We start from the raw sequence: 26,607 nt of genomic DNA, 5'->3' as shown, positions 1-26,607 counted from the left end.
AATATGAACAACTTTGTATAACACGCATGTTTTTAGCCTGAGAAAATCCATATAAGCACCAGAAGAGCACGTACAAACTCAACACAAATTCAAACCCTGAACCTAGAACTGCAAGGCAGACGTGCTATCCACTAAAACACTGTGCTGCCCATCGATAATTCTTTGTTTTTGTCTTTTCCCATCAAGGTAGAATATCCTTTTAAAATCCTTCTGGCTTATTAATTATTCAAATAAGAGCTGCAGGCTAAAAATACATCACCTCATTTCCCCAGGAGGGGCGCGTCTAATAACAAAAAATAAGATGAAACGGAGAGTTGGTATACCTTCACCCTCCACACTGTCGGTGATTTTCATCTCTTGGCCGGAGGTGAGCACCTCATGCTGGATGGGGCTCTTGACGTGCTGTTGCTGGTTGATGTGGTTGTTGTGGTGGTTGTTGACGAAGCCATCCGGGGCGCACTGGCCGTTCCGCACTGTGCCATGAGACGGATCCACTATGGTCAAATCCGGGACTGGGTAGGACTCTCTGCTGGCCGGGTCGGTCATGTTGCTCCTGCTGGCTTGCTTTGAGTTCTAATGGAGTTTAAGAGCGGAGCAGCAGCAGCAGCAGTAGCGGCGGAGACGACGAGGAGGATGAGGATGGATGACGGAGAGCGCAGCAGACATCCACGCGCGAGGGTTATAACCGCTCTAGTGCCGGCTCGAGAGGGGGGGGGGGGGGCTGTCTGAGATGGCGATGTGACGTGAGATTAAAACCAAAAGAAAGAAAAGAAAAGATTGAGCCTCCGATGACGAGCGGGAGAGCAACTTGTGACCTGCAGACGAAACAGGGGGCGTGGATAAATATAAGGCTGAGACAGTTTGGGGTGAGATGCAGTGATGCGATACACTGTACTGTGCAGTCAGGCAGGTGGGCGGGACCCTCATATTTTCTCTCCTCCCCCTTTTCTTACCCTTCACTCAAGTTTGTATGAACCCCATGCGCCGACTAAAAGCTGTCATTCTTAGCATAAACGATTTAGATTTCATTCGTTTGGTCAAGTTGATTTGTAAAAGTTGAAAAAAAGATGCTTGGAAACCAGTTCAATAATTTTATCTCAATATGAAAAGTAACAAAGTTTATGTGTGTTTCCATATGGGACAGACGAGACAAAATTTGAGCGTTTTTTTGCAGACACAAAAATTAAGCATGCATATATATATATATATATATATATATATATATAACCCCCCCCCCCCCCCAATTATATTTTTGCTGAGCTTAAATAAATAAACACAGAGGAGGCTTGGTCATGAGCGTTTCAAGCCCATTTTGGGAGGTGCTCAAGCCCCCCTAAATTGAATCACAGAACCCCTAAAATGTAAGGTTTTTTTTGTTTTTTTTTAGGTACGTCATTTTTAAACAAGCTAGAGAAGTGTGTTAAGTTACTGTGTTGAAATTTGAATCATAATTCTTTTAACAACAATGATTCAGCCCCCGCCCACCTAACCCCCATCACCTCTCAAAACGGCATCTTGGCAAAATGTGCAGTGTGGAGTAGTCAGTATTCAAACCTGAGAAGGGAGAAAAAGTTGCAGTCATTGTGTGGGATGAAATAGTCCTTTTCTGTTTCAGTCACAAAATAGCATTTAAATATGAAATAAGCATTCATTAAAACATCCCGATTCATATTGCCATATTTAGTTTGTCCATATGCTTTTAAGTGTTGTGACAATAAATGGGCACATATCCTCTCGTGGTGGAAACAGCAGGCAGGTCGAAGCAGACCCCTTGAGAGCCGAAGCGTCCACGATCGGCTTACAAGCAGTGCGACCACAGACGGAGTAAGTCAGGTCCAAATCATGCACCTCCGCTGTGGTATTTCTGTGCCAGTTGAACATGTGACAGCGGAGGGACTGTTTGCTAATAACCACCATCATGATGAAACAATGACTGAAGAAATAGGATGTTGTCTAAACTGCACATGATGCCACATAACTGAATATTTTTGCAGTCCTGTGAAGTTCTCAGCTGTACAGTGCGAATACAATTTATACTTTTAAGTGTGCTAAAGTGCCTAAACCGAATCTATTGTCCCCCGTCACATTTGGCTACTCTCAAATGGCTTCTCCTGTTTCAAAGACTGGTTTTTGGTACTTATCTCTGCCCAGATCCATGACAGGCCAGTCTGGTAGTGGAATCCCAACGGAAACAGCTCACTTGCTCTTGGAACCTAGGGATCGAGCCAGACCGTGAATAAATGACAATCCTCTAAAAGTACTTATAAGTTGAAAGCATAAATATACCACAAACTATAAGCCCGAAACATTTTAGTAGCTAGTAGTGAAAGCCTGCTGCTTCGTAGGCAGCTGGCACGAGGTGCGATGCCAAGAGAGGTGCATGTGACCTCAGGGAACTCTTTTCTAGAATAAAGTGTAATTGCACATCCACTACAGTAGGTGGCAGTGGCGCTCTCATTGTTCGAGAGTGCGCGTAGAGCTATTACTGTACTTACGACAATTTTATAAAAATAAAAATAAAAGATACTATTTATCGTTGCAGCAGAGAGTTGATCCGTCCGTGAAATATTTTCTTCTTCCTGGGAGGGTGTAACATAAAATAATCGCGAAGCACTGCCTTAAACACAAAACAACCTACTAGCGGTGGTTGATTGACTAGTTTGTTTGTTTTTTAAATGTGTTTACAGCCAACAGTTAACAGTTTGTTAAACAAATACTAGACAGTATAATGCCATGAAAATTATACAGTATATATATATATATATATATATATATATATCCTCACTTTTTTTTTTAACCATGTTACATAAAATCTGTTTCTGTGGGGTGAAAAAAAACTGAGTGAATTTGCAAATGCCAAACCATGAATATGGATGTCCAGTGTGTCATCATTTTGTCGAATTGATGCTGGATGGGCCCAGTGTGATATTTGTTTCAAATGAAAGCTGCAATAGTGCATCTTTCATTTACAAAACGGAATCAGTCACTGCTACAAACAAACAAAAATCACATTCATAACATGATGATATGATGTTGTTTTACGGAATAGAAATTCAACTAAAAGAGTATCCAGAAAGCAACGGATTCCAAGCTTTGGTTAATAAATAACAGTGGGTGCAGTTATTCACCTGACGGTCATTGCTTTCCCGCTGAGGGTGGGACTGACTTTGCCGGATTTCCTCACTGTTATCAACCTGAAAATACTGCCAACCGAGCTCCACATGTCCAAAAGGATGAAGGTTGATATACATAATCATATTTTACCAAAGGAATGGCCCGATTTGAAGAAGGTAGGGGGCATACACGGCATATTGGTGTTGTTATAGCATATAGCAAATGAGTTTAAAGTCCACATAGTCCATCAGGCCAGATTTCCTACGTTTCAGTCACAAATGTACATTTATTGGTGTTAGTTTTGTCTGTTCTAAATGCCATTTAAAAACATCCAGACTATTCCCCGTTAAATTGGACAGCTCGCTCCACACATCAGCAGCGTCGTATGCAAGGACGTAAACTTTAATCAATAACGAGCCATGCTTGGCTTCGCTAATGATTGGCCAACTTTATTGCTGGAGGAGATGTCGTTTTTTTTTTTTTTTTGTCCGTCTTTATGCTTTACAATGTACATTATAGCATACAGTACTTGCTGTTAAATCCCAGATTGAACATAAAATATATACTCAAGAGTAATGTTTAATTTGTACACATACGCACAAATGAGTCTAAACTTACACCTTTACTGTAACTGATTTCTTTTTTGTCAACATTTATATGAGTTGATCGTTTTGTGCCATACGCTCTGATTTCAGAGGTACGGCTACGATGGCTTTGTCCAGCTTCACCATCACTGCAAGGTGAGTCAAGTGCAGCATGATGCTTACATCTGAGTACCTGCTGTATTCTCTTCCACTCCAAATATTGCAAGCCTAACTTAAGATGTATGTTGTTGTTTTTTACATACAAACATTTGCCGTTTACTTTTTTTTTTTTTTTTTAGATAATGGTACTCAATAAAACTTACATGAAACATATTCATTAGTCTAATAAAGCCTATTTATTTGAAATGCAGATCCTCAGGTTTATGTATTTAGTATTAATAAAGTATAATTACTTTTTTTATTTTTACCTTTTTGGGGATGTCTGCAATGCATTCAGTTTCATCCCATAAACATAAAAATTTTAAAAATATGCACACAAAAATATATACATATTTATCGTGTATAGTTAACCTGATTATTATGCAATTCAAACAATATACTTTATATATTTTAAATAAATACTGTCATTATTATTAATTTTGAGTAAGTATACTTTATTAATACCAAATACATTAACCTGAGGATTATGCATTTCAAATAAAGGCTTTATTAGACCATATGAATATGTATGATATAAGTTTAATTTGGTAGGTTTGTGTTAAAATTATCTTTAAAAAGTAAATGGGAGTTTGTTATGTAAAAAATTAATACATCTTAAGTTAGGCTTGAAATATTAATGTGAGTGTACTTTAGGGCGGCTGTCACATGTACTTAAAGTACGTGAAGTCAATCATTCTGAATTCTTTATGCTGCCGTATTGTAATGTTAGTGATTATGGTGGTACTTGGAGAGCTAAGAATTGTTGTCAGCGCTATTTGGTGAAGAAAGTTTTTTTTTTTTTTTTTAAACCATTGATTTTGAGTCTTCAGTGAACCAAACATGCATTAAAGATGTGAGAAAGCCCGAGTACAGTATGTAGATAAACAATAATGACACCATATCGTGCATCATGTTAATGTTATGCAGTATCTTGGATGTGTTATAAGATTAGAAAATCAGCTAAGGTTCATAATATCACTCTGAATTAGGTGTCTGTGTCAAAGGCTCATTGGCTGTCTGCTGCCATCATGTGGCTGGTATGCAGCCACTTGATCATACACATAAATGTGTGAGTTATATTATATATATATATATATATATAATACAATATTATGGAAAGATTTTTTTTTAATGTAAAGTAAAAAAAAAAAAATACTTAAAAATTGAAACTGCATTTCAGGGTGAAGCGAAGATGATGAAGGACGGTAAGCTGTTTCGGGTGATTCAAGAAAACTGCTGGGATGCAAACGCGCGGATACGAGACATGGATCAACATGGTAACGGCCGCAACGTGTCAATCTACAACCACAAAAGTCAGGGATGAGCTCAAAGAGAGTTTTTGATGTTCATATTCAGGTGTCACAGTTCAAGCCCTTTCCACTGTTCCTGTGATGTTCAGCTACTGGGTAAGACGCACCAATGACATATTTCCTCACTAATATGGAACAGTGATTCAATTATAGATATATGTGTGAGCGCCAGAATGAAGTCACTCGTCAACAAGGCTGGACTGACCAGATGCCCGTTTGGCCGGTGTCTTTTGGGGCCAACGTGGTGTTTGTTATTTAATTATTATTTCCCTCCATTTTACCCCAATAGATCGGCCCACAATTTAGAAGGAGCAGCCCATTAATCCATTTCCAATATAGAGAGCAAACTGAACGAATAAACATCAGTGGTAGAGCTATGTGGTAGCCAAGGGTGGTCATTAGTCAGGAATCGGGCTGGGCCGGCGGGTCTAAGTCAAAATACCAGGGCCCTGCTTGTCAAGGACCATCAACTCAAACAATGTTACTGACGTTCTTTCATTTTCAGGCCAAACCGCATGACACGCTGGACCTATGCGTCCTTCTGAATGACGATTTGGCCCAGACGGTGCGCAGCCACCCCAAAAGGTTCGTGGGCCTGGGAACGCTGCCCATGCAAGCCCCCGACCTGGCCGTGCTGGAGATGCGGCGGTGCGTCAGGAAACTGGGTTTCCCCGGCGTGCAGATCGGCTCACATATAAACAATTGGGACCTCAATGCGGCTGAGCTTGATATCTTCTATGCTGTAAGAATTCCGCTTACTGTAGACGGTCCGGGTAGAAAGAACGCTTGCGGTGGTGTTTGTAAATGATCCAATATTTACAGCTCACCATCCTTCACCTTCCATAATTTGATGACATTCTTGGAGGTCATGTGTTTGCTCATTAAGAAGTACTGATGCTGCAGTCTGTTTCCCATGCAGGAAGCTGAAGAGCTGAATTGCTCCATTTTTGTACACCCCTGGGACATGCAGACGGATGGGAGGATGGCTAAGTATTGGCTGCCCTGGCTGGTGGGTGAGCGAGATGGAGTAGAAAAAGGATATATTGGATATTGCTTCCAGGTCCACTGAATTAAAGTGTGCGAGTGTGTGTTCGTCTAAAATCACACATCTATGTATACGTTTGCGTATGGAAAGCGTAGAACTGCCAATGCGGAGAAAACGTTTTTTGACTAGCAAGTACGTTCAAACGTATACGTTTGAATATATTCACAGAAAATATGTTCAAACATACTATATAGTGTGTTCGAACATCTTTAAATACGATCAAATGTATTCTCAAATATGTCGAAACGTACTCGCCAGTCAAAAATGTTTACTCCACATTGGCAGTTCCGCGCTTCCACATTTATGAAATCCTGCTCCATTCTACTTCTATATTTCTTGTATCCCTCAAAAAGGCATGCCTACAGAGACAACAATGGCAATTTGCTCAATGATTTTTGGAGGTGTCTTTGAGAGATTTCCCAAATTGAAGGTCTGCTTCGCTCACGGAGGTAACGACTATGTTTAATAGACCACGAATGATCTTTGACCATAAAACTGTATTCCTCCATTTTTAACAGGAGGCTCCTTCCCATTCACCATTGGTCGAATTGAACACGGCCACAAAGTTCGGCCGGACTTGTGCGCTGTGGACAACGAGTCCAATCCCAGGAAATACCTCGGCTCTTTTTACACCGATTCCCTGGTTCATGATCCCGTATCCCTGAAGTTGCTGACTGACGTCATTGGAAAAGTGAGCTTCCTTGGGGGGCTTGAACAGATTTCATTTTGTTGTTATGATCTGTTTTCTTTTCAGGATAAAGTGATGCTAGGAACGGATTACCCATTCCCACTGGGCGAGCTCCAACCTGGATCTCTGATTGAGTCGATGGAAGAATTTGATGAAACACTAAAGGTACTAATTATGTTTGATTGATATTGTACCTTTATAAAGCTCCATTTGCTACATTTGGTGGATTACTGTCCCACTGTGTCAACAATGCAAGTGGACTTGAATGTTGTGACCACAATACATTCAAAGATGCGTACTACAGTATATCACTCCCAATCCACACCCAAGGTTTCATGAGTTTTTCCTTGGCCCATATGCCAACCTTCTTCAGAGTTTCATGGCACTCCTCACTACGTCGTTAGTGCATCATATGGCTACTGAACTGACTAACCAAATAACCATACAACAAATATATATTTTTTAAAGATTGATAAGTGCTGTCACTTTGTTTTACAGGACAAGCTACTAGCTGGGAATGCACTGGAATTTTTGGGCCTCCAAAAAGAACAATTTGTGTAACAAGAAGATTGACTTCAACCTCTGACGGAGTTGGAATCTCAGATTCATGTTTGATTGAGTCTGTGTTGTTGTTATTGTTTATGTTTCTTTTAGCAGTCATCTTAATCATTCATTCACAGAAATGTCTGGTATTAAACCAGTGAGAAAAGAGATTATCGCCCAAGAATGTGTTTGGCCAAAATGGAATATGGTGCGGTTTCTTAAACAGACTATAACGCAGCTAATATGGTTTAAATAAAAATGTATGCTGGGCTGGGTTGTTACTTTTATTGCATAAACTCCAAAATGAATCATTTCCTTGTCTGTGAACTGTAGCCCAATGAGGCACTTTTACACTTTCTATCTTACTTTACTAAACAATCTTTAAATCAACTGATTAAATTAAAAAGTAAAGGCAGGTCTGATGGTGGCTTTGAGCTTCTTGGGGGTTGTTGCCTGATCCATTAATGTGACGTTCAGGTAACAATGCCAATTGGATAGTTTTCTTGAGTTAACTGGAAATTACAGAACAAAGTGCTATTATCATTGACATAAATTACAACATATTAAAAAACTGAGTTTATTTTAGTATTAATTATATTATATTATATTATGGGCCATTTAACCATGAGGTCACATCATGCACTTGGCAAAAACCAAGCTTTCTCTGATGACACCACTATAGAAAGCGAACCCCTTTTGAATATGTGTGTAAGTAAGAAGAAAAAGAAAATGTTACATACAATATATATTCCAACAGGTACATTGATTCAAAAATAGACAACATGGAAATTCAGACATAGCCAGTCCCTCTATGTTCATGCACTAATTTACTTTTCTGTTGCTGTGATTAATATTACAGATATGTTCTTTTGACAGTGAATCAGATAGCGTGCTACTGAACTGATGTTAGCTAGCAAGTTAGCAATTAAGTTTTATAAATTACTTATTATTAATTGACTCAAGGACACCACAACCAACATTTTATACATACCGGAAAAAAAGTCTTCCACAAACTTGATGATGGAGGTCATGGCGTACATCACCATGCAGTCTTGCTTTTGTTTTTAGACCTCATTGTAGCACATCTACAGAGACTAAAATATCAAAAACATAGCAGATAATAACTGATAAGTATTTTTTTTTTCCAAACACGAAATTATACAATTTCTAGTTGGTCAACTTACCATTTCAAGGCTAGTTGATCTTTCCAACATGGCGGACACACTGATCACATGATCAAACACGTCGATATCTTTGGCTCCCCCCCCCCCCCCGTTTTTAAATCCCAACTGTTTTTACCTGTGCCCTCATTGTGTCATCTTTATTTCAGTTTATTTAATTTTGATTTGATTTTTAAATAAACTTTCGGGGTTTCCGGTCATCCGCAGACGTCATATCCGCGTTCTCCATGACTGTCGAAGAGCAATGGCGGCAAGCCGGGGATCTTCTTCAAGATGGGTTTTCACCCGGGAGCAGCTCGAAAGCACGCCGTCTCGCCGATGTGGAGTAGAACCGGACCGGGAACTGTCTTACCGGCAACAAGCGGCGAATCTGATCCAAGACATGGGACAGAGGCTCAATGTGTATCCTTCGTTAACAAACTGCTTCGCTTCCCAAACCAGACGCGGAAGCTAACGAACGATACGATCTGCACCCAAGTGCGGATCTGATGTCGCTCGAATGTATAATTGAAGAGCGATTACTTACTTCTGTAAGTGTGTCGCGTAAATTGTTTGCGTTATTTCGCTGCTAAGCTGACGGGAACGCGTTGTGCTTAGCCACGGCTAGCATATAGCATGCTAGCTTTAGGTTCGCGTCGATAAGAAGGCCGTGGATCATGTTTGCGGCTGTCAACTTTGTCAGCCACCTGTTCACTAAAACCTGAAATGGATTTATGTTTTATCCCGACAGACAATGACGCCCAACATATTTCTTTGTCGCGCTTTACAAGTTATTTGTGCTCGCTTTTTGTTTTGGGGAGGAATTTGGGCCGTGCCTAGTGGGCTGCATTGTTTCGACATCCGAGGTTACGAACGGCTTGCAATGTAAGGTTACGTGGTAGAACGGACGCTCGGTTAGTGTTTTTCATGCTATTACTTTTTGTATTAGCGTAGGTTAATGACAGACTAGCTGAGACAAAAATAATAATTTGGGTTACATTGCTGCCTCAGAATCTGAATTCCGTTTTAAAGTGAGGACCTTTGGTACTTGTTTTCACCAGGGCTGAAAACAAGTGATAACAATGCAAATATTTCCCTTGACCCACATTCCAGCTCTCAACTAACTATTAATACAGCAATTGTTTACATGCATAGATTTTACATGCACCACTCGTTCACCATATTTCACAGAAATGTAAGTATATTGTTTTTCAGATGTTTTTTTTTTAAACCATTGTTACATGTTTTGGATGTATATTTGACTACGTTTCATTATTTCCATTACAGACAATATCTCCAACGACACTATTTTTGGCTGCCAAAGTGGAAGAGCAGCCACGCAAACTGGAATATGTGATTAAAGTAGCGCACGCCTGCTTAAACCCGCAAGAATCGCCTCTTGACCCTAAGAGTAATGTAAGTTGGGGGATCTCTATGTCAAGTATGGTGTTAAAAAAAAATCTCTTTCATATTCCTTTCCATGTGTCACCTTTCCAGTCCACTCATTGGCCATGGTTTCCCAATGTATAACCTGCGCCACTCCCCGATGTTGGGGTCTTTTTTTTGCTGTTGGCACAGTCCAAACAGCTACACGCGCTTCCGTTAAATAGCGTAATGGCCTCTCTGGTTTCAGCTTTGGTCATTTAAACTCAGCTGTTAGGTGAGATCATAGACTCATTACAATTGTTATGTAATGACTGTCTATCAAACTTCAGGCATACCTACAACAAGCTCAAGAGCTGGTGATACTTGAATCCATAGTGCTGCAGACGCTTGGTAAGTAGTGGTGACCCGAGTGGATGATATGAGATGAGAGCACTATGTGTATCATAAACAATATTGGTAAACCATACTTGAGGGTTTCTTGTTATTGATGATAGAGTTTATTAGTCAACTCCTCATCATCTACTGTACTCTTGATTTTATGGATTGGTCTAAGGTGACATGTCATTCTTTTTTCTGTTAGCTATAAAATGGCTTGAGTGGGATTTGTAACTTTCTCACAAGTTCACTTAAAGGAGACATATTATGCATGCAAAAAAATAATTGGAAAACATTTGCAAAACACAAAAAGGTTCTAATGCTCTAGATGAAATAGTTTGGTTTCGGGGTGCCGGTTCTTTTCCATGCAAATGGGCCACGGCTCATAGTGAACAATTCAAAAAAGAGGCTCCAAACTGCTTAATGCCACTCCCAGTTGAAGTCTACTGTTAAAGAATACCAATAAATAAAAATAAAATCATAGAATTATGCATCAGTTAAGCATAATGCTAACAAGGCACTATAGACGGGCGAACAAATAGTGTCTGTAAGGCTGCTAATTGAAATCACGATTAGGACGAGCATTTATTTTTGGGTACAAAACAAGAAAATGCTTTAAAGTTTTTAAAAAATAATAATAATATTAAGACGCAAGTATGCAAGTTCCTTTTGGACGAATCAAAATGTATTAAATTACTTATTTAAATAAAAAAAATTAAAAAGGTGCAAATGTATAAATTTAAACAACTCAACATTAAAATTAATAATCTTCTTTTTTGAAGATAATGCTGATTTGTAAGCAAAAAATGGCTTCAGTGAAATTTTGATTATGTGCCAGTTATCAAACCAAACGGCTACCACTGCAGCTTTGCTTACCTTTTTGCTTTGACACAATATTGTCTCTGTGTAGGCTGGACTCCGGTCATCGCACAAAAATGGTAGCTTGTTGCCCAGCTTAGCTGTACAGTCAATTGGAGCAAACATGTTATGGATAAATTATGTAAATTAGTGAGGTCGCAACTCCGGGAAAATCCAAAATGATCGCTCTTATTCATGTTTTCAGAAGGCAGCTCACAAAAGATTGGAGACCCAACTATTGTGCAGTATTTTGTAAAAGCAATTAAAAAGTCAATTTTCCATAATATGTCCCCTTTAAATCTGGGCACAAGACATTGGTTTGCCAAAAAGTGTGATTCTATTTCACCAAATGAATAATTTTTAAAATCCTCTGTCCCACTTCAATACTCACTTGCCATTTTTTGCGTCGTCTGAATAACAGCGAGTCCATGGAAAACGGCGAGAGAGAAATGACACGTCACCTCCCAACTGACTGTGTTGAACTCACCTGTCATGTATTTTGTTCCAGGCTTTGAAATTACTATTGATCACCCACACACTGATGTGGTGAAATGTTCCCAGCTAGTGCGAGGTAGAGGCTTCTTTCTTTGTTTTTTGTGCCCCCTCTGCTCTTGTCCAGCCCCGCCTCATAAAATAGGTGTTGAGGCCTGTGAAACCCTGATGACATGATTGTACGACCACATTCTTGTCACTTTTAATTCATTTTTGACTTTGTTGGGAGACATTTATTTTTCCACACTTGACACCGATACTCACCAGGCCACGTCCAAGACTGAATTGGAAGCATGTGCGCAGTTCAGTTGTACTTAAGATGTCACTTTGTTCAATTATTATTAATGTATCTTTCATCACACATATCCAGGGTGTCCCAAAAGTCACAATACAATTTATTTTTATTTTTCATTCCGTTCATCATCTTATAGGGTTTCCGTGGGTCGTTAACAAGTATTTAAAGTCATTAAATGAATTTTTGCTGAAATTAAACCCTCAAATGGCATTGAACGATGTCAAGAGGCATTAAACATTTTAATGCAATTGATGTGAAAACATTGTTGTTCGTGCTTTATTTTATCTGCATCATTAGGCAAAGGAGTCGATAAAACACAATTTAGCAATATGTGATTAAAATGTGTATTTGTGGGGATTGGTGATTAGTTGTAATTTACCATTAACAAAATGGCCTGTTCATGTGTTGCTTCATGTTACAAATGCCAATTGCTCTGAATTTGAAAAGAAAAATTGACTCACTAATGCCATCTAGTGGCAGAAATGACCCCAACCCAAATCTAACTCTTAACTTAAAATAAATAAAATTGCTGTATTATTGAACCAAAATATATGGCCACATTTGTATTTGGTAACCTTTTCTGACCACTTTTATGTTAACAAGAGTATGAAAAACTTGAAAAAATATGTTGGTATACATTTAGAGCAGATAATTTATGATATAAAACACGTTAACGTTCTTTGACTGCAGCTCGGTGCCTGTTTGTCTTCTCCAGTACGTTGTACAGTTCACAATATTCATGGCAAGTTTCTCAAAACAGGATCTATTCATGACAAGCCACATAGCATAAGTACTACTACTACTACTACTACTACTACTACTACCACTACTGATGAAAAGACTCGCAAATGCAACAGCACCATCCTGGCCTATCACGACCCCTGGTCCTTGCCATTCGTTAGTCAACCCTCTTGTAACTTTTAATTAACTGTTAATAATTGCAAATATCTAAACAATGTCAGCCATTCTAGTTGTTGGTATGTCAATGAATCAAATAAAAAAAAAATCTATAAAAAAACGGTAAGCAAATTATTTATAGAAGCAACAACATTAAATTCTATACCATGATATATATATATACCGTTACCGAGAAGGGATGCGGTTTATACCATGATATACATTTTGGGCCATATCGCCCAGCCCTAGTCTGCAGCATGAAACAAATAAATGTGAGAGCAGAGCGTTTTTATTTATTAATTGATATTTAATTCTATTTATATATTTATTTTTACATTTTTATTTTTTGAATCGTTTTTATTTTTACATTTATTTATTTTGTTATATAATAGATCTATTTTATTTTTTTTGCATTGTATTTTTTATATCTATTTTTATTTTCGCCTTTAGTCATTTATTTATTTATTTTGGCAGTTTTGGTCCTCCATATGGGACATTCACAAGAAATTTACAAAATCATTTGCGCTCCACTCCAGTCTTGGTCGTGACTAAATGGGTTTTAGTGGAAGTTAAAGTGTAAAGTAAAACTTAAATCAGATTTTCTTGGAAATCATAAGAATACAAATGGCACAAAAGTAAATGTTTTTCTGTTGTATGTGTTGAATTGTAATTGCTTTCCCTTTCATATTGTTTGTCTTTGTGTGTCACACAGCAAGCAAGGATCTGGCACAGACTTCCTATTTCATGGCTACCAACAGGTTGTTATCCTGCCCCTCCTTTGTTGCACTTTGCACACCATTGCTTCCTGTAATGCAGGGTACCCTTTCAGTGTCCAACGGGCCCTCCTTGCACTGGTGGTTGTTGGGACGCCCGCCTAGCGCCCGCCGCTCGCCTCCCTCCACCAGAGGGAGCGGGACGAGGGCTCGTGGCTTGCGGCGTTCCCGGCCCCAGTCGCAGTGCGGTGTATTGTACAAGGGACCATGTGTTGGCACCGATGGGTTGAATGCAAGATGCGAAGTGTAGTGGTGCGCTTGAAACGCCACATGTTTGTTCGGTTGCGAAAAAGTGCAGAATTCGAAAAGACACTTTGGTAGCCTGAATAGCCGCTAAAGATTTCACAGATGTAAACATTTCTCATAGAGGTCCTTCTGGTAAGTACAGCAAAATCATTTTTTCACATTTTCTTTTCATATTCATTTGTTATGCTTACGTTGATTATATGATTCTCTGTAAATGCTCGTTGGTTTTTCTAGCTGTATCATGAATCTAAATGTAATCTTACCCATTAACGACCTGCATGCTAAGAATAGAAGTTTGAGGCACATGACCAAATTTTGAGTATACGAGTGAAATGTTTTCGGTTACCCCATGAATTGTATTTAAAGCATGACTGGTGAATGCATTTGAAAGTGGGTCCTTAAAGGGTTTGTTTAGCGATGTCCTATGATCGTAATATCTTGATATGAATCCGTTTAGTTTTTGTCCACTGAGCTAACAAACTTTTTTTTTTTTCTGACCGATCATAAATTAGCTTCTTCTTTTTAAATTTTTACAAATACAGAACCAAATGCTAGACTCTTACTCCTGCATGCTTTTCTTTTCAGGTGTGATAAATTTAGCCATGGACAAAGTGCCAAACGTCTTAATGGGTTATTTGTTGTTACAGGGACATTCAGTGAGCCCAAATTTTAGCTCTTGTAAAACATGGCATGTAGGGCTAATTTGCCAGATTATTTATCTTTGGGCGGTTATACTTGATATAAATGTACAGTATTTTATTTTCCTAGCGGTCTTAATGTAGTTCTTAAAACTAAGCCCAGAAGAAACAGTTATATGTTGATTGATTGGTTTATTGGTCCCCGTGGGGAAATTCATTTTCACTAGACTGTACAGGAAGAAGACATGTTAAGAACTTAATAGAAATTATAGCCATTGTAACCATCGCCATTTGTTGATATTGTTTAGTTTTAGATGTATTTTTCTGTGGCAATAGATTAGGGATGTAACCATGTCCAAATGTCAATATGATAATTATCAAGATAGGAACTTCACAATACGATTAAAAAAAAAAGCTCCTATTGAGGAAAAAAATGCACAAAATTATATTTTTGACAAAGAAATAAGCTTGGCCAGTCATTGTGCTCCTGTTTATCTCAGCGCCGCAAAGTATCATGGTCTATGAAACGTAATGCCTTTTGAAATTATAAAATATTTGATCGTATGACTAATTTATGGGAGTGATAACCGCATGTTACGTTCCCCTTCATCCGGCAATTAGCGGGGCTCTTAAACAAAAGTGACCAAAACATGCCTGATTAAAATTAAACTGCGCTACAAAATTAACCACCAGAGGGTGCTGGAACTGCACAAATGGGATCCATCCTGGCCTTTTTAGCAGTTGTGCTGTTTTTAATGTCGTGACATGACGACGACGATATTGTGGCACTTTCAAAATTGCGATATTGCTGTTATCGTTGCATCCCTGCGACAGATCAAATTCCATTGCAAGAGTGTCCATTTTATATACTGTACATCTTATTTCCAGCAGTGAAGTTAATTGTAGCAAATGCGCTCTGCTAGAGCTGTGCAATTAATCAAAATTCAATTACAATTATTACACTCCACAATTACAAAATAAGCTTAATTGTAAAAATAAAATAAAAAAGAAAAGATTATTAATACTAATTTTTGAGTAATTTAAATTTATAACATCTATAAAATAACTAATTTTGTTTCATCCCAAAGGAACTTTCATGATTATAGTGTTTCAAAGAATTTTATTTGTCTGAATATTTTTTGTTTTTTACGTTTAAGCATTTTCTTATTTTGTACCAAAAAATAAATGATCGTCCAACTGCAAAGTGCACACGCTGCACTCCAACTTCAAGTATTTGCCAACATGTATAAATAAATATATACTATTATAAATATAGATTATAAATTCTGTTTGGTCCAAAAGGAACTTATATAATTATAGTACTTCTATTTTTTTTTTAATGTGTCCTATTATTTTATATGTTTAAACATTTTCTTGTTTTGTACCAAAAAATAATCCTTTGAATAATCTTGATTTCAATTATTGCCAAAATAATCGTGATTATTATTTTTCCCATAATCGAACCCCCTGCTGTTTATATTCTTCACCATTTAACTTGACATGAAAAACTTGTTTTACTGTTCAGTTAAAAAAGTAAAAATAAAAAAAATTCAGCTTTTGTGTGTGTGTGTCTCTCCTAACAATGAATTAAAACCATTTGCGCCTTCTGTCCTCCTTTTTTTGTTCACATGTGGGACCAATCCTGACCACGGCTGCAACGCCTCAATCCACTCATACATGCATACACACACACTCCATTTGTCCTCTGGACGTACCTACACACACACACACACACATACACACAATAGTCTACACCTCACTACATTCTGCCTACAGTACAAGCCCACAGTAATAGCCTGTGTGTGTATTCACCTGGCGTGCAAGTGGTCGAACTGGGAGATACCCGTGTCTACCGATGGGAAGCACTGGTGGGTGTACGTGGACAGCTCGGTTACTCTCGAGCTGCTTGATGGTAAGACGAGACAAAAATGTGCTTGCATGGTTTGTGCGGTAATCTCTTGGAATTGCGCTAAAAATTGTTGTGTGTGTGGTTGAGCACTGCAATTGCGCAAGAGGACCCGCTGCGTTACATTAACGCAACTTTCTTTGGGTTTTGCAGAGTTGACGCATGAGTTTCTGCAGATTTTGGAAAAGACTCCCAGCCGCTTGAAGAGAATACGGAACTGGAGAGTAAGACAAATCATTTGTCAGTTTGAAATGACACACCTTCAGATATTTTTGATCCAGTGTAAAGAAACTATTTGTAAAGATTTTTTTTTATACACAGTTACTACAATTCTCACTTAACTACATTAGCATTTACCAGTTACTTTTGCCGTAGGATGGAAACTTAAACAATAAAACAATGTGGTCTAATGTTTTTTTTCATGACAGTCACAATTGCTCAGTTAGCCAGAGTAGTGTTAAAAAATATATGCATGTGATTTTGAAAGTCCATTAAGATGAAGTAAAAAAACATGTTTCCTTTACATCTCAGGCAACCCAAGCTGCTAAGAAGCCCAAATCTGAGAACAGCCAACTGACAGATCCCTCCGTCGCGGGACCTTCGATGCTCCAAGACCATTCCCTGCTTGACGGCTCCCTCGTCGGCGTACCCCGCTCAAGTTTTTCTAAAGCAGGCGCCGCTTTCGTGTCTATTTCTGCTCAGTCTGGAGACGGGCCGCTGTCTCTGGGCTCCTTGGCTGGCCCTTACAACCCACCCAGCCACAGCGAGTGGCCCCAAACCAGCCTGACTCAAGCAGGCTATTCATCCGGCTGTATGAGACTGAGCCCCCTCAGCCCCTCTCCCCAAGAGCAGACGCTGTCCTTGCAGGCCTCTGCGTCCTCTTTGCATCCACCCCCATTAGCAATCAAGACTGAGAAAACTGTCGATCTCAACATCAAACAGGAACTGAAAGGATCGTGCGCGAGCGGAGCTGGCAAGCATCAGCCGCCGCCGCCTCAACACTCCTCAGCCCCCAAAATGTCGCTGGACAAATACAGGGAAAAACACGCTGCAGACGTTGCCGCTTCGGGGCAGAAAAGCCGTCAGGAGCAGCACAGCGAGAGCAACATGCGAGGGGATCCGTCGTCTTCCTCTAACTATGCACCGCCGTCTTTGAGCCAGCTCGATCATAGAAAGTATTCACAGACTCACCAATTGTCCCAAAGTGGGAGCAGCACCACCGCTTCGCCATTGAAGATTCGCGTTCCTTACACGTCGTCAGGGCAGGACAAACGCCATCACGCCGACAAATGTGACAAAAATTTGCTTAATCTCCACTTGGCAATTCCTGCCTCTGGAGGAATCTCCCAGTTGGACAGAAGCAAGGAGGAGCTCAAGATGAAAATCAAAGTTTCCTCCTCAGCCGAGCGCCACAGTTCGTCGGACGAGGGCATGGCCGCCAACAACAAGAGTAAACATTCCAGCCCGCTCGTGAGCAAAGACAAAACGCACCGAGGCGCCGATCACAACCTTCACCGCCATCACAAATACAACCCCTACGCTCACAGCGGGAACGGACAAGGGGCCGCCGACGGACTGTTTCGAGGTCCCCCGGGACTCATAACCCTCGAGGGAATCGCGCTTCCTCACAGCGGATCCACGTCTTTGACTTCTTCCTCGTCGCGAAAGAGGACGCACCCCGAGGCCAATCACAATCAGCACCCTTCCTCCTCATCCTCCGCTGCTTCTTGCTCCAAACCGGGCAAACTCTCCAAAGGTGGCGCTGGTGCTGCAGGTACTCCGTCCTCGTTTTCTGCTTCTCTGCTGTACTGCAGTATGTCTTGTTTAGCTTGCAGCCTTATGGCTAACCTCCACCCTCCTGTTACACTCAGGTGGGCTGCGGACCTCTCAGCAGTACCTCCCACCTAGCGGGTCGCCTCATGAAGTGGGAGACCAGAGACACTGAGCAAACCCTTCTGCACTCATGATTCTTCACATGGAAAGTGCTAGAATCTACTAATGGGAAAATGAAGCTTCATGAAGCACTTGCAATATTTTCTTACCCCTCTAGATGGCACCCATGGTTCAAAGATGCAGTGGAAATGTAATCAATTTTCATTGCACTCGCCTTTATCTTTAAACCAGGAGCATCATCTAGAGGAGTCAAAAAGCATCACAAGTGCTTCATGAAGCTTCATGTTCACATCACAGTTCACTAGTATGTGCATCTCCTTGCTAAGTGCCCCAGGAGGAAACTTAGGCGATATACCCTTTATTAAAGGCGCAGAACATTATACTAAAAAATGAACATCTGTGATCGAGAGAGAGAGAGAGAGAGAGAGAGAGAGAGAGAGGGGAAGAAAAGAGGAATGTAACGCTTCCGTACTTTGACCTCGGGGCTGTCGTCAGTCCCACCTTTCTCCTGGTGTCAAATTGCTGCTGGTCTCTCGTTCCTGAAATGTGCAGATAAGCACGCAAACGTTGCGTGCGTGTGGATGGCAGGTGCAATCGTGTATTTACATTAAAGGGAGGCACCTTCTTGTATTTCACATCTCCGGGTAGGAAAACAAAAGTATTACAAGTTATTTCAAAGGCACGAAATATGTGACTGCCTCTTGTTTTTTTATTTTTATTTAAATAAGAATTATGCAATTTTATGCAGCATGCCAATGGTCAGCCCAAGAGGAGTTCGACTTCTGTTCGTCATTCCTTATTGCAATATTGGTGGATGCTTTTTTTTTTTCTTTCTTTTTTATTAAGTGTCGTTTCATTTCCTCAGTAACTTTGATTTGTTTTCCCACACTTGAGGACTGTTTGATTTGCAAGTTTTCCACAAAGGGATGTGGAAGAACGCATTCGCCATTCACAGGAAGTGGAGACAAATGTGCATACGTTTTTGTATGTTAAGACATCAATAATCATCGGGACTACTCAGGTTTGGAGCGACTTGTAATTATCACAATATAATTGTAAAAACCCATTATTTTTTAAAAAGCACTGTCGCTAACCGATTGGGCACCATTAGGGAAGATGTTGTGTTCAAGAGGCATGTGCATTTTATCATATTACCCAAGAGGTAAGAGTTGCACCTAAAATAGAAAGCTAACAAAAAGACAATAGTGTGCCATGGAAGTCTATTACTGTATAACCTCTTTTTGAAGTGCATCACACAAAAACGAGGCACTGAAGCCTTTTACTTGTCAGCAAAGTTTACTCGGCAGTACTATAAAGAAGAAAATCAGTTGTGAAATGCCCTGCTGTGTTTGTTTTTCTTTCTTTTTTTTTGGTCAAACCATTTTTCTGTGGACAAAATTGTTAGAATTGTCGTCCATAATCCGTTTGGTACATTTACGACCGTTGTCGTCACATTAGTTTTTGACATTAAATTCTGTTCCTGATTGTTGCCATGAAACAAGTCTTCTGTCAATTGATTCATGAAAATGAGACTTTCATTCAAGTCATTAAAGTTTTTATTTTATTTTAATTTGAGTAATGCTAATATATATTCAGTATTTGAAACAAACAGCAAAGAAACAATCGATTTTTATAAACAATTGGGTATGCAACGGAGTATAGCTGTCACCCACAAATGTTCTCTGAGCGCTCACATGGGAATCTTCTTGCGGTTCATCCCAAAGCAAATTATGAATCTTATCAACCATCTGTGAAACTCCACCGTGTTTGATTACAAATTTCACAATTGGCACCAACTGCTTTATACAAAAGCAGATTGTGCAGTTCTATTCTTGTATGATACATTAAAGTGCTGTTTACTCTGTTGTGAAAGTGTAATTTTCCAGCTCTGCCTTCCTCCATAACCACACAAAAAAAATCCTACCAAACGAAAAACCTATCATAAACTGAAGCTTGTTAACCACAAAGTCCATCTGGATGACCACAGAAGTGATTTCTCTTTGCAAACGGAGTCTTGTTCCTTGGAAGAAACGAATGTTGGAGCAGTTGGTCCGCAGATGGCCGCAATCTCTGGTCACTAGAGGAAATACAACTCACAGATGATTAATGTTCATCAAATGTTCTACTACATGTGGAATAATGAAATTTCTCACCTCGTCAAGCAAATGTTGACAAAGTCTTTGGCACCGTTTGAGAATCCCTCTGGCAACGATGGCATCAATCCTCTTTTGGCTCCAATATAGAACAAGGCAGCGATCTTGCTCATGTGTGCTAGTGGGGGTTTCCCTGTGGCCATTTCAAAGACGGTGCAACCCACACTCCATATATCCGATTTTCTGCCATATCCTGTCTCTGTGATCACCTGTGGAGTGTGACATGACTTGGTGTTATTATTTTAATCCAGTAGTACTTAAGTTAAACACTGTCTACTTTGACTACTGTATTAAGATGAATACTTACTCTTCCGTGTTCATGATGTTGATTATCAAAACATACAATGAGATCAGTGAATTCAGGCATTACCTAAGGATTTTATTACACAAATTTATGGACAGAGGAGAATAGCCGCCACTCGCGCCATCTTTGATTCTCAACTGTGTAGTTTCCCGCTCCGCTTGTGGGTAATATCCTTTGTCCTACAAAAGTCCCTCCCAGAGTCACATGATATCTCAATACAGTTGACCAACTGCCCCCCTCCTTTTCTTCCCGCTCGTAGTCACATGATGGAACACAGATAATCAGATAAGGGTTTACGTTGTTTACAGAAGAGACTGAGAGACTCTTGAGGAGCCGTCTTATAAACAAAGGGGTCTAATTTACACTTTTGCTTGCCCCCACCATATGTTCTCAGGAGAGAACAAAGAGAAAATCAACCCCCTCACATCATTTGAATTCTCACACAAAACTATACTGAGTAAATCAAAGCAATTTTGTCCAATTCTAAATAGTTATAACTAAATCAAAACAGTTATAATTAAATTGAAACAGAATATTTACTTCACTACCTCTGGAGCCATCCAGTAAGGTGTACCATGAACCGACTTGAGCAGATCCCCGCTGCTGGCGTGGCTTACGCGGCTGATGCGGCGTGCGCAACCAAAGTCTATGAGCTTGATGACCCCGGTGGGCATCAACATGACGTTGTTTCCCTTCAAGTCACGGTGAATGACGCGGTTTTGGTGAAGGTATGCCACCCCTTCCAGGATCTGGCAGGTGTACAATGCCAAAACACGCTCTGGCAGTGGACCAAATCTGAGCCAAGGAGAAAAAGTTCATGATGTGAGAAAGACCAAGACCTTGGTTTTCTTGTTTGTGTGCTCCAGTATTTGACCTGTGTAGAACGCTCGCAATGGATCCCCCTGGGATGTACTCCATGAAGATGGAAACCATGTGCTGGTAAAGGGAGGTCCCGAGGAAACCCACAATATTGGCGTGGCTCAGGGTTTTAAGCAGCTCGACTTCCCCTTGAAGACGACTATATTCTCTCCTTGCGGTCTCTGGGTCGGAGGTATCCAGAGTCACCTGCTTCACAGCTATTAACTGGCCTTGGTTGGTCAAGCCGCAGGATACCTGGTAAGAAAGACAATGTTTCATATGCATCATGGACAAAGGTTCTTGGGCATACGGTCGTACCAGCTTCCACTCTTGAGAAAGAGTTTCATCTACCGTCATGCTCTTTCACATGACGATAATCCAACTCGACCAAAATCTTTAAGATTCAAAGGGAAGTATTGCATGGTCTGCCCCAAGACCAGGTTCATTAATTTAGCACTTGGGAAGTTGGGACAAGGTCTAAACAAGGGGTAGGCGACCCTGGTCCTTGAGAGTCGTGCGTGTTTTAGATGTGATCAGCAAGTTCTGGAGAAGCCTAATAACAATCCTCACCTGTGTTAGAGGAGGGAGACATCTAAACCCCCCAGGACCAGGGTTGCCTACCCCCGATCTGAACCTAGGCAGAGGTGGAAATAGGACTTGATAGACTTACTGTCCCGTAGGCTCCACGGCCAAGGACTTCACCCTTAGTCCACGAAATAGCATCACCTAACCCGGAACCATGCAAGGCTGTCAAGTCCGTTAACATAACCTGAATTAAAAGAAAGATTTTAAATGTCCAAATCTGAGTTCATTTGCTGGTCATGTATTTATGTTGAGATTTACCCCAGAGTAAGCGTTGCTTTCTAAGATGCGATTGTCTCCGTTTTTGTTCTCCAGGTCCAGGTTTGGGGCACGTGGGCTAGTCGTAATATCTTTCTCATCCAGTGAGATCAACTCTTCAGCCAGACATTGCAGCAAGTCATCTGTAAGTGGCCCCTCCCCCACACCATTCACAAACTTCTGATAAACTGGCGACGTAACAGGTAGCTCACTACTGTGACAAGATTTCTCTGTTTCATTTGTTGGCATTTGGTTGTTTTTTGATGACTCGGGAGTCATTTGATTTCTCAGCACTGGCAGATTTCTGATATCTGCTGAATTTAAAGTTCTTTCTTCCATAGTTCTACATGTAAAGCGCGCAGATTTTTCATCCGTTTTTAGAGTTTCAGGCTTCAGTACAGAAATATCTTCTTCTATGCTAGATGATGTTGGATCATCAATCTTTTCTCGAGTGTTATTACATATCACACCGTCATTCACAAAAACGACTGTCGTCTCAGGTTTACTGCTGTTCCTTTTGTGTGCCGGCTTTGTTGCATGTGTGAGGCGAGCTTTTGTCCGTGAGAATGCGAGTTTTGCTTTGCCTTTAGTTGCAACCGGCGCCGTCCCTGTTGGGCTTCTCCTTATCCTCGTCTGCACTCGTTTCCAGGGTCTGGATTTGACTGTACGTTTTTCTTGCGACTTCCTGGAAAGGGCAGACCGCAAGTGTTTGTCGTCAGCGCCGGCTGGATTTCGAAGATTATCGTAGACGGGACCAGCAAACATCTCGTAAATAGCAGGTCCTTCACTCTCACTTTGAATCGTTGTAAACATGTCTTGGTATGTGATGAAGTCCACCGCAGATTTTGATCTTCGTATCCGAGCGACATCTGGACCGTTTAGCTGCCGTGCACTTTTGGGTTCTCTGGCTGTTGGGCACTTTGGCGTTTGGTTCGTGCACAACTTGTCCGGATTTGCCTTTCTGCTGTGTGCACTAACAGTACCCCTCTTCCTTGGTAAGGAGTTGTTAGAGGTTCTACTAACCTTAACCGATTTGGAGTTAACCAAAGACTCCCTAACCTGTTCAGTCACAATTTGTTCAGGGCTTCTTCCAGTATTATCTCTGGATTGATTGGACGGAGAGAGTTTTTTAGGGGTCTTGTTCGGGGTAAAGACATGTATGTCTTTGTGTCCAAGGTTTGTCCTCAGTTCACAGTTTGGACTGGATTCTTTTGCCGCGCTTTGGGCAGGCTTTAATGCTTTCTTCGATTTTGCTGGCTTGAGACCCGTACATTGGTTGTTAATTGGACATTTTAATGGGCTTTGTAGAAAAGCAGAGACATGATTTAACTTACCGCCCTCTGTTTTACAAGAAACAACCTCATCTATCTTGGAATCTTTTGCAGTTGCTGGATCATTAGCTAAGTAACCCTTAATTGTTGTATTTGCTTGCTTATCAGTCGTAGTGCAGCCGTTATTGCTACACTTTGTTGAGATTGCTGTTTTGTGTTTCACTGTGTCTCCGCTTGGGGTCAAACTGTAATCCTGCGTTGCGTGGTTGCAATTTCTCAAAGTCTGACAGCTCACAGGCTCTGTTCTCTGCAGGTCTGTGCTGGTTGACTTGTGGCTCGCTGAAATGAAACCGCTTTGCGACGGAGCTTTTAAACTGGGCTCCATCTTGCCATTAAAGAACTCGCTGTCTTCAGGATGCTCGGCCTCAGCGAACATCAAGTGAACGTCTTCCCTTTCGCAATCCTCATCTTCCAGATCAGTAGAACTCCGGCTGCTGGTGCTGGACCCGCTGTCTTCACTGCCACCCCTTGTGGGGAGCGACCTGGTACGTGGGGTGCCCCATGAAAATCTCCGCCCAATGTGGGTCCTAGAAATTGGGCTCTTGCTGATGGGCTTCAAGGGAACACTGTGCTTCAGCACTATTGCAGTCGAGTTGTCTCGTAGCCTGAGGTCCAGTGGGGCCAGCTGCTTGGGTGTCCGGAGAGGCGAAGCTGGTTGCAGAGCCAGTGTGGGACCCTGGTGTAATGTCAGAGAATATATCAACAACAATTCGGGTCAGTGGCTACAATATGGCAAATGGCCAGTTGCTGTTTGAACCCCACCTTTAGTTGACTGATTGCTTCGTGAGAGCCCAGTCCTGCATACACACGATATTTTACGAATTACAATTCATGATGTACATTTTTGAGACCTAATTAGAAAACCCAACAACAAAATATCTTGTATGTTGTCCATACGTGTTTGAATGTGCGCCCGGGCTTGAAGCACATAGTCGGCACGCAGTCGTGGTTCCAATATGCTTGGAGCTGATTGGCTGAGCTTGTTCGGTTCTGCTAAGGAGAGCAGGCCAAAGGAGGACGGAGATGCGTTGAGCACACTTCTTGTTCTCTGCCTGTGAGGGACACAAGAATTGGAGTTGAATTGACGTTTTGTCTCCGTGTCGTGCTAGCTTGACGGTCCTGAGCGCATGTTTTGTATGAATGCTGGTTATTGCTGCTTGACCATCTGAGGGATTGCAGAGCGCAGGTATGCAAGTCTTGCCCTTTACAAATCGAAATTCCCCCCAGAGATGCTAATATCCAAATCCCTTCCTGTCAACGAGTGGTCATCTGCCAACAACACTCATTTGCTGGCAAACTGGAAATTCTTTTCCCTGGTTTTCATTTTGATGACGAACTTTACTGGAGACTTTGTGATTACAACTTGTCTCTCTATGTATGTTCAACATTCAGGAGGAAGTAAGATGCCCCCAACACCTTATTGAATACTTTACTGATTAAACAGGATGGGTTGGCAATCAAAAGGAAACTAAACTAGTGTGTTTAAGTCCGAACAATGAGCAGGATCAGAGACCAATCAAAACCAATGATTCTAAAGACACATGGGGGTTGGGGGGCAGAGATACAAGGACAGAGAAGATCTCATTGGCTAGAAACAAAGAATTAGAGGCTGTGGATTTGCCAACTGTTCAAACTAATAATAGTCTGAAAGTAAACCTAGTTGTTTGCATTCGTATTTGTCTTTAGTTAAGACCTTCTCAAGTCCAGAAAACGAGTCCAAACCACCAAGTTACAAGAGCTAGTCTATCCCTGTTCCCTCGTTTCCACTGTGTCCTGTACCTGTGTGTTGGGGGTTCGGGCAGGTGGTTGCTTCTCTGAGCCAGTCGTCCTGGAGAAGGAACAGGAAACAAATGGCTCCGGCGCCTGTAGTTTTTGCCTAAGCTCGGCAAAGTTGCCCTGAAAAAGGTGATGTGGACACAGATGTGAGTTGACATCGTGATCCGTGTTTAGAACCGGATTGATACTGTACATGACTTCTGATGGAAAACATGTGGTGATGACGAAAGACACTATTTCTATGTCAAGAAAATAGAAACCGTTTCAAAGAACTTTTTGTCTTCTTGGATAACTTGGACTTCATCCAAAAGTGAGGCTTCATGTAAAAGACAATGAGGCTGATTCATTCCCCCGACTCACTCCCCGTCTTTCTGTTTCGAACCTGTTTGGGGAGAACAGGTTGTCCTCTGGACACAGTGACAGGTGGCCGCGGACAATTCTGCCAGTGTAACCCGAGAAGTCGCCGTTCTCATGCTGATGTCAAAGCAGGAGGCGCTTGTTGACAATTGCCGTCATGGTGGCGCTGCTGTGTGTTAACTGTACACGCATTTGCTTTTTGTGTACTCGAGTCTTTGTAATTCAATAAAAACAGATGCTTGGAAAAAAAAGTGCATAAACACGCTTGCCACTGCCCACCTGCTCGTTATCACCGCGTCCTGGCAGCCTTGCATCGTATCCATCGGCGTTTCCATGTTTTGGGCTATGGCAGGACTCTCCTCATCTTCTTTGTCTGCTTCGAAGTCACACATGATATTCATGTAGCGAGCAACAGTATTTAGCGATGGCGAGCGAGCATGTTCGGTACATTTAGTTGTGGACGAAGCAATGGCAACTAATTACCTCTTTTGTGCCTGCGACTCCCGGATGCTTGTTTTCCATCTCCAGTCCTTTTTCTTTTTCTAAGCTTAGCTTTTGTTTCCTGTCTGTGTGTGAATGAAGCCTGCTGGCTCTGAGGTAAAGCTAGCGGGCAGCGGGAAGGTTGT

At 41.0% G+C, this 26,607-nt stretch overlaps 5 protein-coding genes across 7 annotated transcripts in view; 3 read left to right on the top strand and 2 right to left on the bottom strand.

Moving 5' to 3' along the window:
- The window catches only part of tmem163a (transmembrane protein 163a), a 34,215-nt gene extending 25,436 nt beyond the window's left edge, over nucleotides 1-8,779 (bottom strand). The window contains exons 1-4 of the mRNA XM_077580834.1: nucleotides 8,628-8,779; nucleotides 8,435-8,537; nucleotides 1,500-2,213; nucleotides 324-815 (exon numbers count right to left, since the gene is read on the bottom strand). Of these exons, the coding sequence (XP_077436960.1) occupies nucleotides 324-546 (223 nt within the window). The 5' untranslated portion in view covers nucleotides 547-815; nucleotides 1,500-2,213; nucleotides 8,435-8,537; nucleotides 8,628-8,779. The remainder of the gene's footprint in view (nucleotides 1-323; nucleotides 816-1,499; nucleotides 2,214-8,434; nucleotides 8,538-8,627) is intronic.
- Nucleotides 3,142-7,713, top strand: acmsd (aminocarboxymuconate semialdehyde decarboxylase). Of its 3 annotated transcripts, none has more exons than XR_013296064.1 (11): nucleotides 3,142-3,290; nucleotides 3,810-3,854; nucleotides 4,847-4,926; nucleotides 5,038-5,134; nucleotides 5,214-5,263; nucleotides 5,673-5,909; nucleotides 6,087-6,180; nucleotides 6,566-6,642; nucleotides 6,731-6,903; nucleotides 6,967-7,065; nucleotides 7,399-7,448. XR_013296064.1 is itself a non-coding variant. In XM_077581052.1 (11 exons), the coding sequence occupies exons 1-11, from the start codon at nucleotides 3,272-3,274 to the stop codon at nucleotides 7,459-7,461; spliced, it is 1,053 nt and encodes a 350-aa protein (XP_077437178.1). In that variant the 5' UTR covers nucleotides 3,142-3,271; the 3' UTR covers nucleotides 7,462-7,713. The 3 variants fall into 3 exon arrangements, 2 of the variants coding, with proteins under 2 accessions (XP_077437178.1, XP_077437179.1); XM_077581052.1 differs by having other exon boundaries at nucleotides 6,566-6,661; nucleotides 7,399-7,713; XM_077581053.1 differs by lacking the exon at nucleotides 4,847-4,926 and having other exon boundaries at nucleotides 3,148-3,290; nucleotides 6,566-6,661; nucleotides 7,399-7,713.
- A 31-nt stretch (nucleotides 8,780-8,810) lies between the features above and the next one.
- LOC144060908 (cyclin-T2-like) lies at nucleotides 8,811-16,121 on the top strand. The gene is made up of 6 exons (XM_077580835.1): nucleotides 8,811-9,026; nucleotides 9,717-9,798; nucleotides 9,891-10,019; nucleotides 10,319-10,379; nucleotides 11,731-11,793; nucleotides 13,619-16,121. The coding sequence occupies exons 1-6, from the start codon at nucleotides 8,869-8,871 to the stop codon at nucleotides 13,927-13,929; spliced, it is 804 nt and encodes a 267-aa protein (XP_077436961.1). The 5' UTR covers nucleotides 8,811-8,868; the 3' UTR covers nucleotides 13,930-16,121.
- Nucleotides 14,004-19,932, top strand: ccnt2a (cyclin T2a). The gene is made up of 4 exons (XM_077580833.1): nucleotides 14,004-16,475; nucleotides 16,623-16,693; nucleotides 17,001-18,243; nucleotides 18,341-19,932. The coding sequence occupies exons 1-4, from the start codon at nucleotides 16,064-16,066 to the stop codon at nucleotides 18,412-18,414; spliced, it is 1,800 nt and encodes a 599-aa protein (XP_077436959.1). The 5' UTR covers nucleotides 14,004-16,063; the 3' UTR covers nucleotides 18,415-19,932.
- On the bottom strand, nucleotides 19,902-26,607 carry map3k19 (mitogen-activated protein kinase kinase kinase 19). The gene is made up of 11 exons (XM_077580832.1): nucleotides 26,465-26,607; nucleotides 26,261-26,354; nucleotides 25,628-25,744; nucleotides 24,746-24,900; nucleotides 24,611-24,645; nucleotides 22,521-24,524; nucleotides 22,348-22,446; nucleotides 21,694-21,932; nucleotides 21,368-21,614; nucleotides 20,516-20,724; nucleotides 19,902-20,439 (listed from the first exon to the last, which is right to left on the bottom strand). The coding sequence occupies exons 2-11, from the start codon at nucleotides 26,314-26,316 to the stop codon at nucleotides 20,319-20,321; spliced, it is 3,282 nt and encodes a 1,093-aa protein (XP_077436958.1). The 5' UTR covers nucleotides 26,317-26,354; nucleotides 26,465-26,607; the 3' UTR covers nucleotides 19,902-20,318.

Source organism: Vanacampus margaritifer, chromosome 11 (assembly GCF_051991255.1).
Source record: "Vanacampus margaritifer isolate UIUO_Vmar chromosome 11, RoL_Vmar_1.0, whole genome shotgun sequence".
Classification (NCBI taxonomy): domain Eukaryota; kingdom Metazoa; phylum Chordata; class Actinopteri; order Syngnathiformes; family Syngnathidae; genus Vanacampus; species Vanacampus margaritifer.
The sequence above is the reverse complement of the archived record's forward strand: the minus strand, read 5'-3'. Positions and strand labels throughout refer to the sequence as shown.

Bases quoted from the DNA above. Each gene is read 5' to 3' on its own strand.
- acmsd (XM_077581052.1), top strand. The intron at 4,927-5,037 runs GTGAGTTATATT...ACTGCATTTCAG, and splicing joins TTGATCATACACATAAATGT to GGTGAAGCGAAGATGATGAA. The intron at 7,066-7,398 runs GTACTAATTATG...TTTGTTTTACAG, and splicing joins AATTTGATGAAACACTAAAG to GACAAGCTACTAGCTGGGAA.
- LOC144060908 (XM_077580835.1), top strand. From the start codon at position 8,869: ATGGCGGCAAGCCGGGGATCTTCTTCAAGATGGGTTTTCACCCGGGAG. The intron at 9,027-9,716 runs GTATCCTTCGTT...CCCACATTCCAG, and splicing joins ATGGGACAGAGGCTCAATGT to CTCTCAACTAACTATTAATA. The intron at 9,799-9,890 runs GTAAGTATATTG...TTTCCATTACAG, and splicing joins TCACCATATTTCACAGAAAT to ACAATATCTCCAACGACACT.
- ccnt2a (XM_077580833.1), top strand. From the start codon at position 16,064: ATGAAAAACTTGTTTTACTGTTCAGTTAAAAAAGTAAAAATAAAAAAA. The intron at 16,694-17,000 runs GTAAGACAAATC...TTTACATCTCAG, and splicing joins AGAGAATACGGAACTGGAGA to GCAACCCAAGCTGCTAAGAA. The intron at 18,244-18,340 runs GTACTCCGTCCT...TGTTACACTCAG, and splicing joins AGGTGGCGCTGGTGCTGCAG to GTGGGCTGCGGACCTCTCAG.
- map3k19 (XM_077580832.1), bottom strand. From the start codon at position 26,316: ATGGAAACGCCGATGGATACGATGCAAGGCTGCCAGGACGCGGTGATA. The intron at 24,646-24,745 runs GTATGGACAACA...GTGTGTATGCAG, and splicing joins CCGGGCGCACATTCAAACAC to GACTGGGCTCTCACGAAGCA. The intron at 21,615-21,693 runs GTCAAATACTGG...TCCTTGGCTCAG, and splicing joins ATTGCGAGCGTTCTACACAG to ATTTGGTCCACTGCCAGAGC.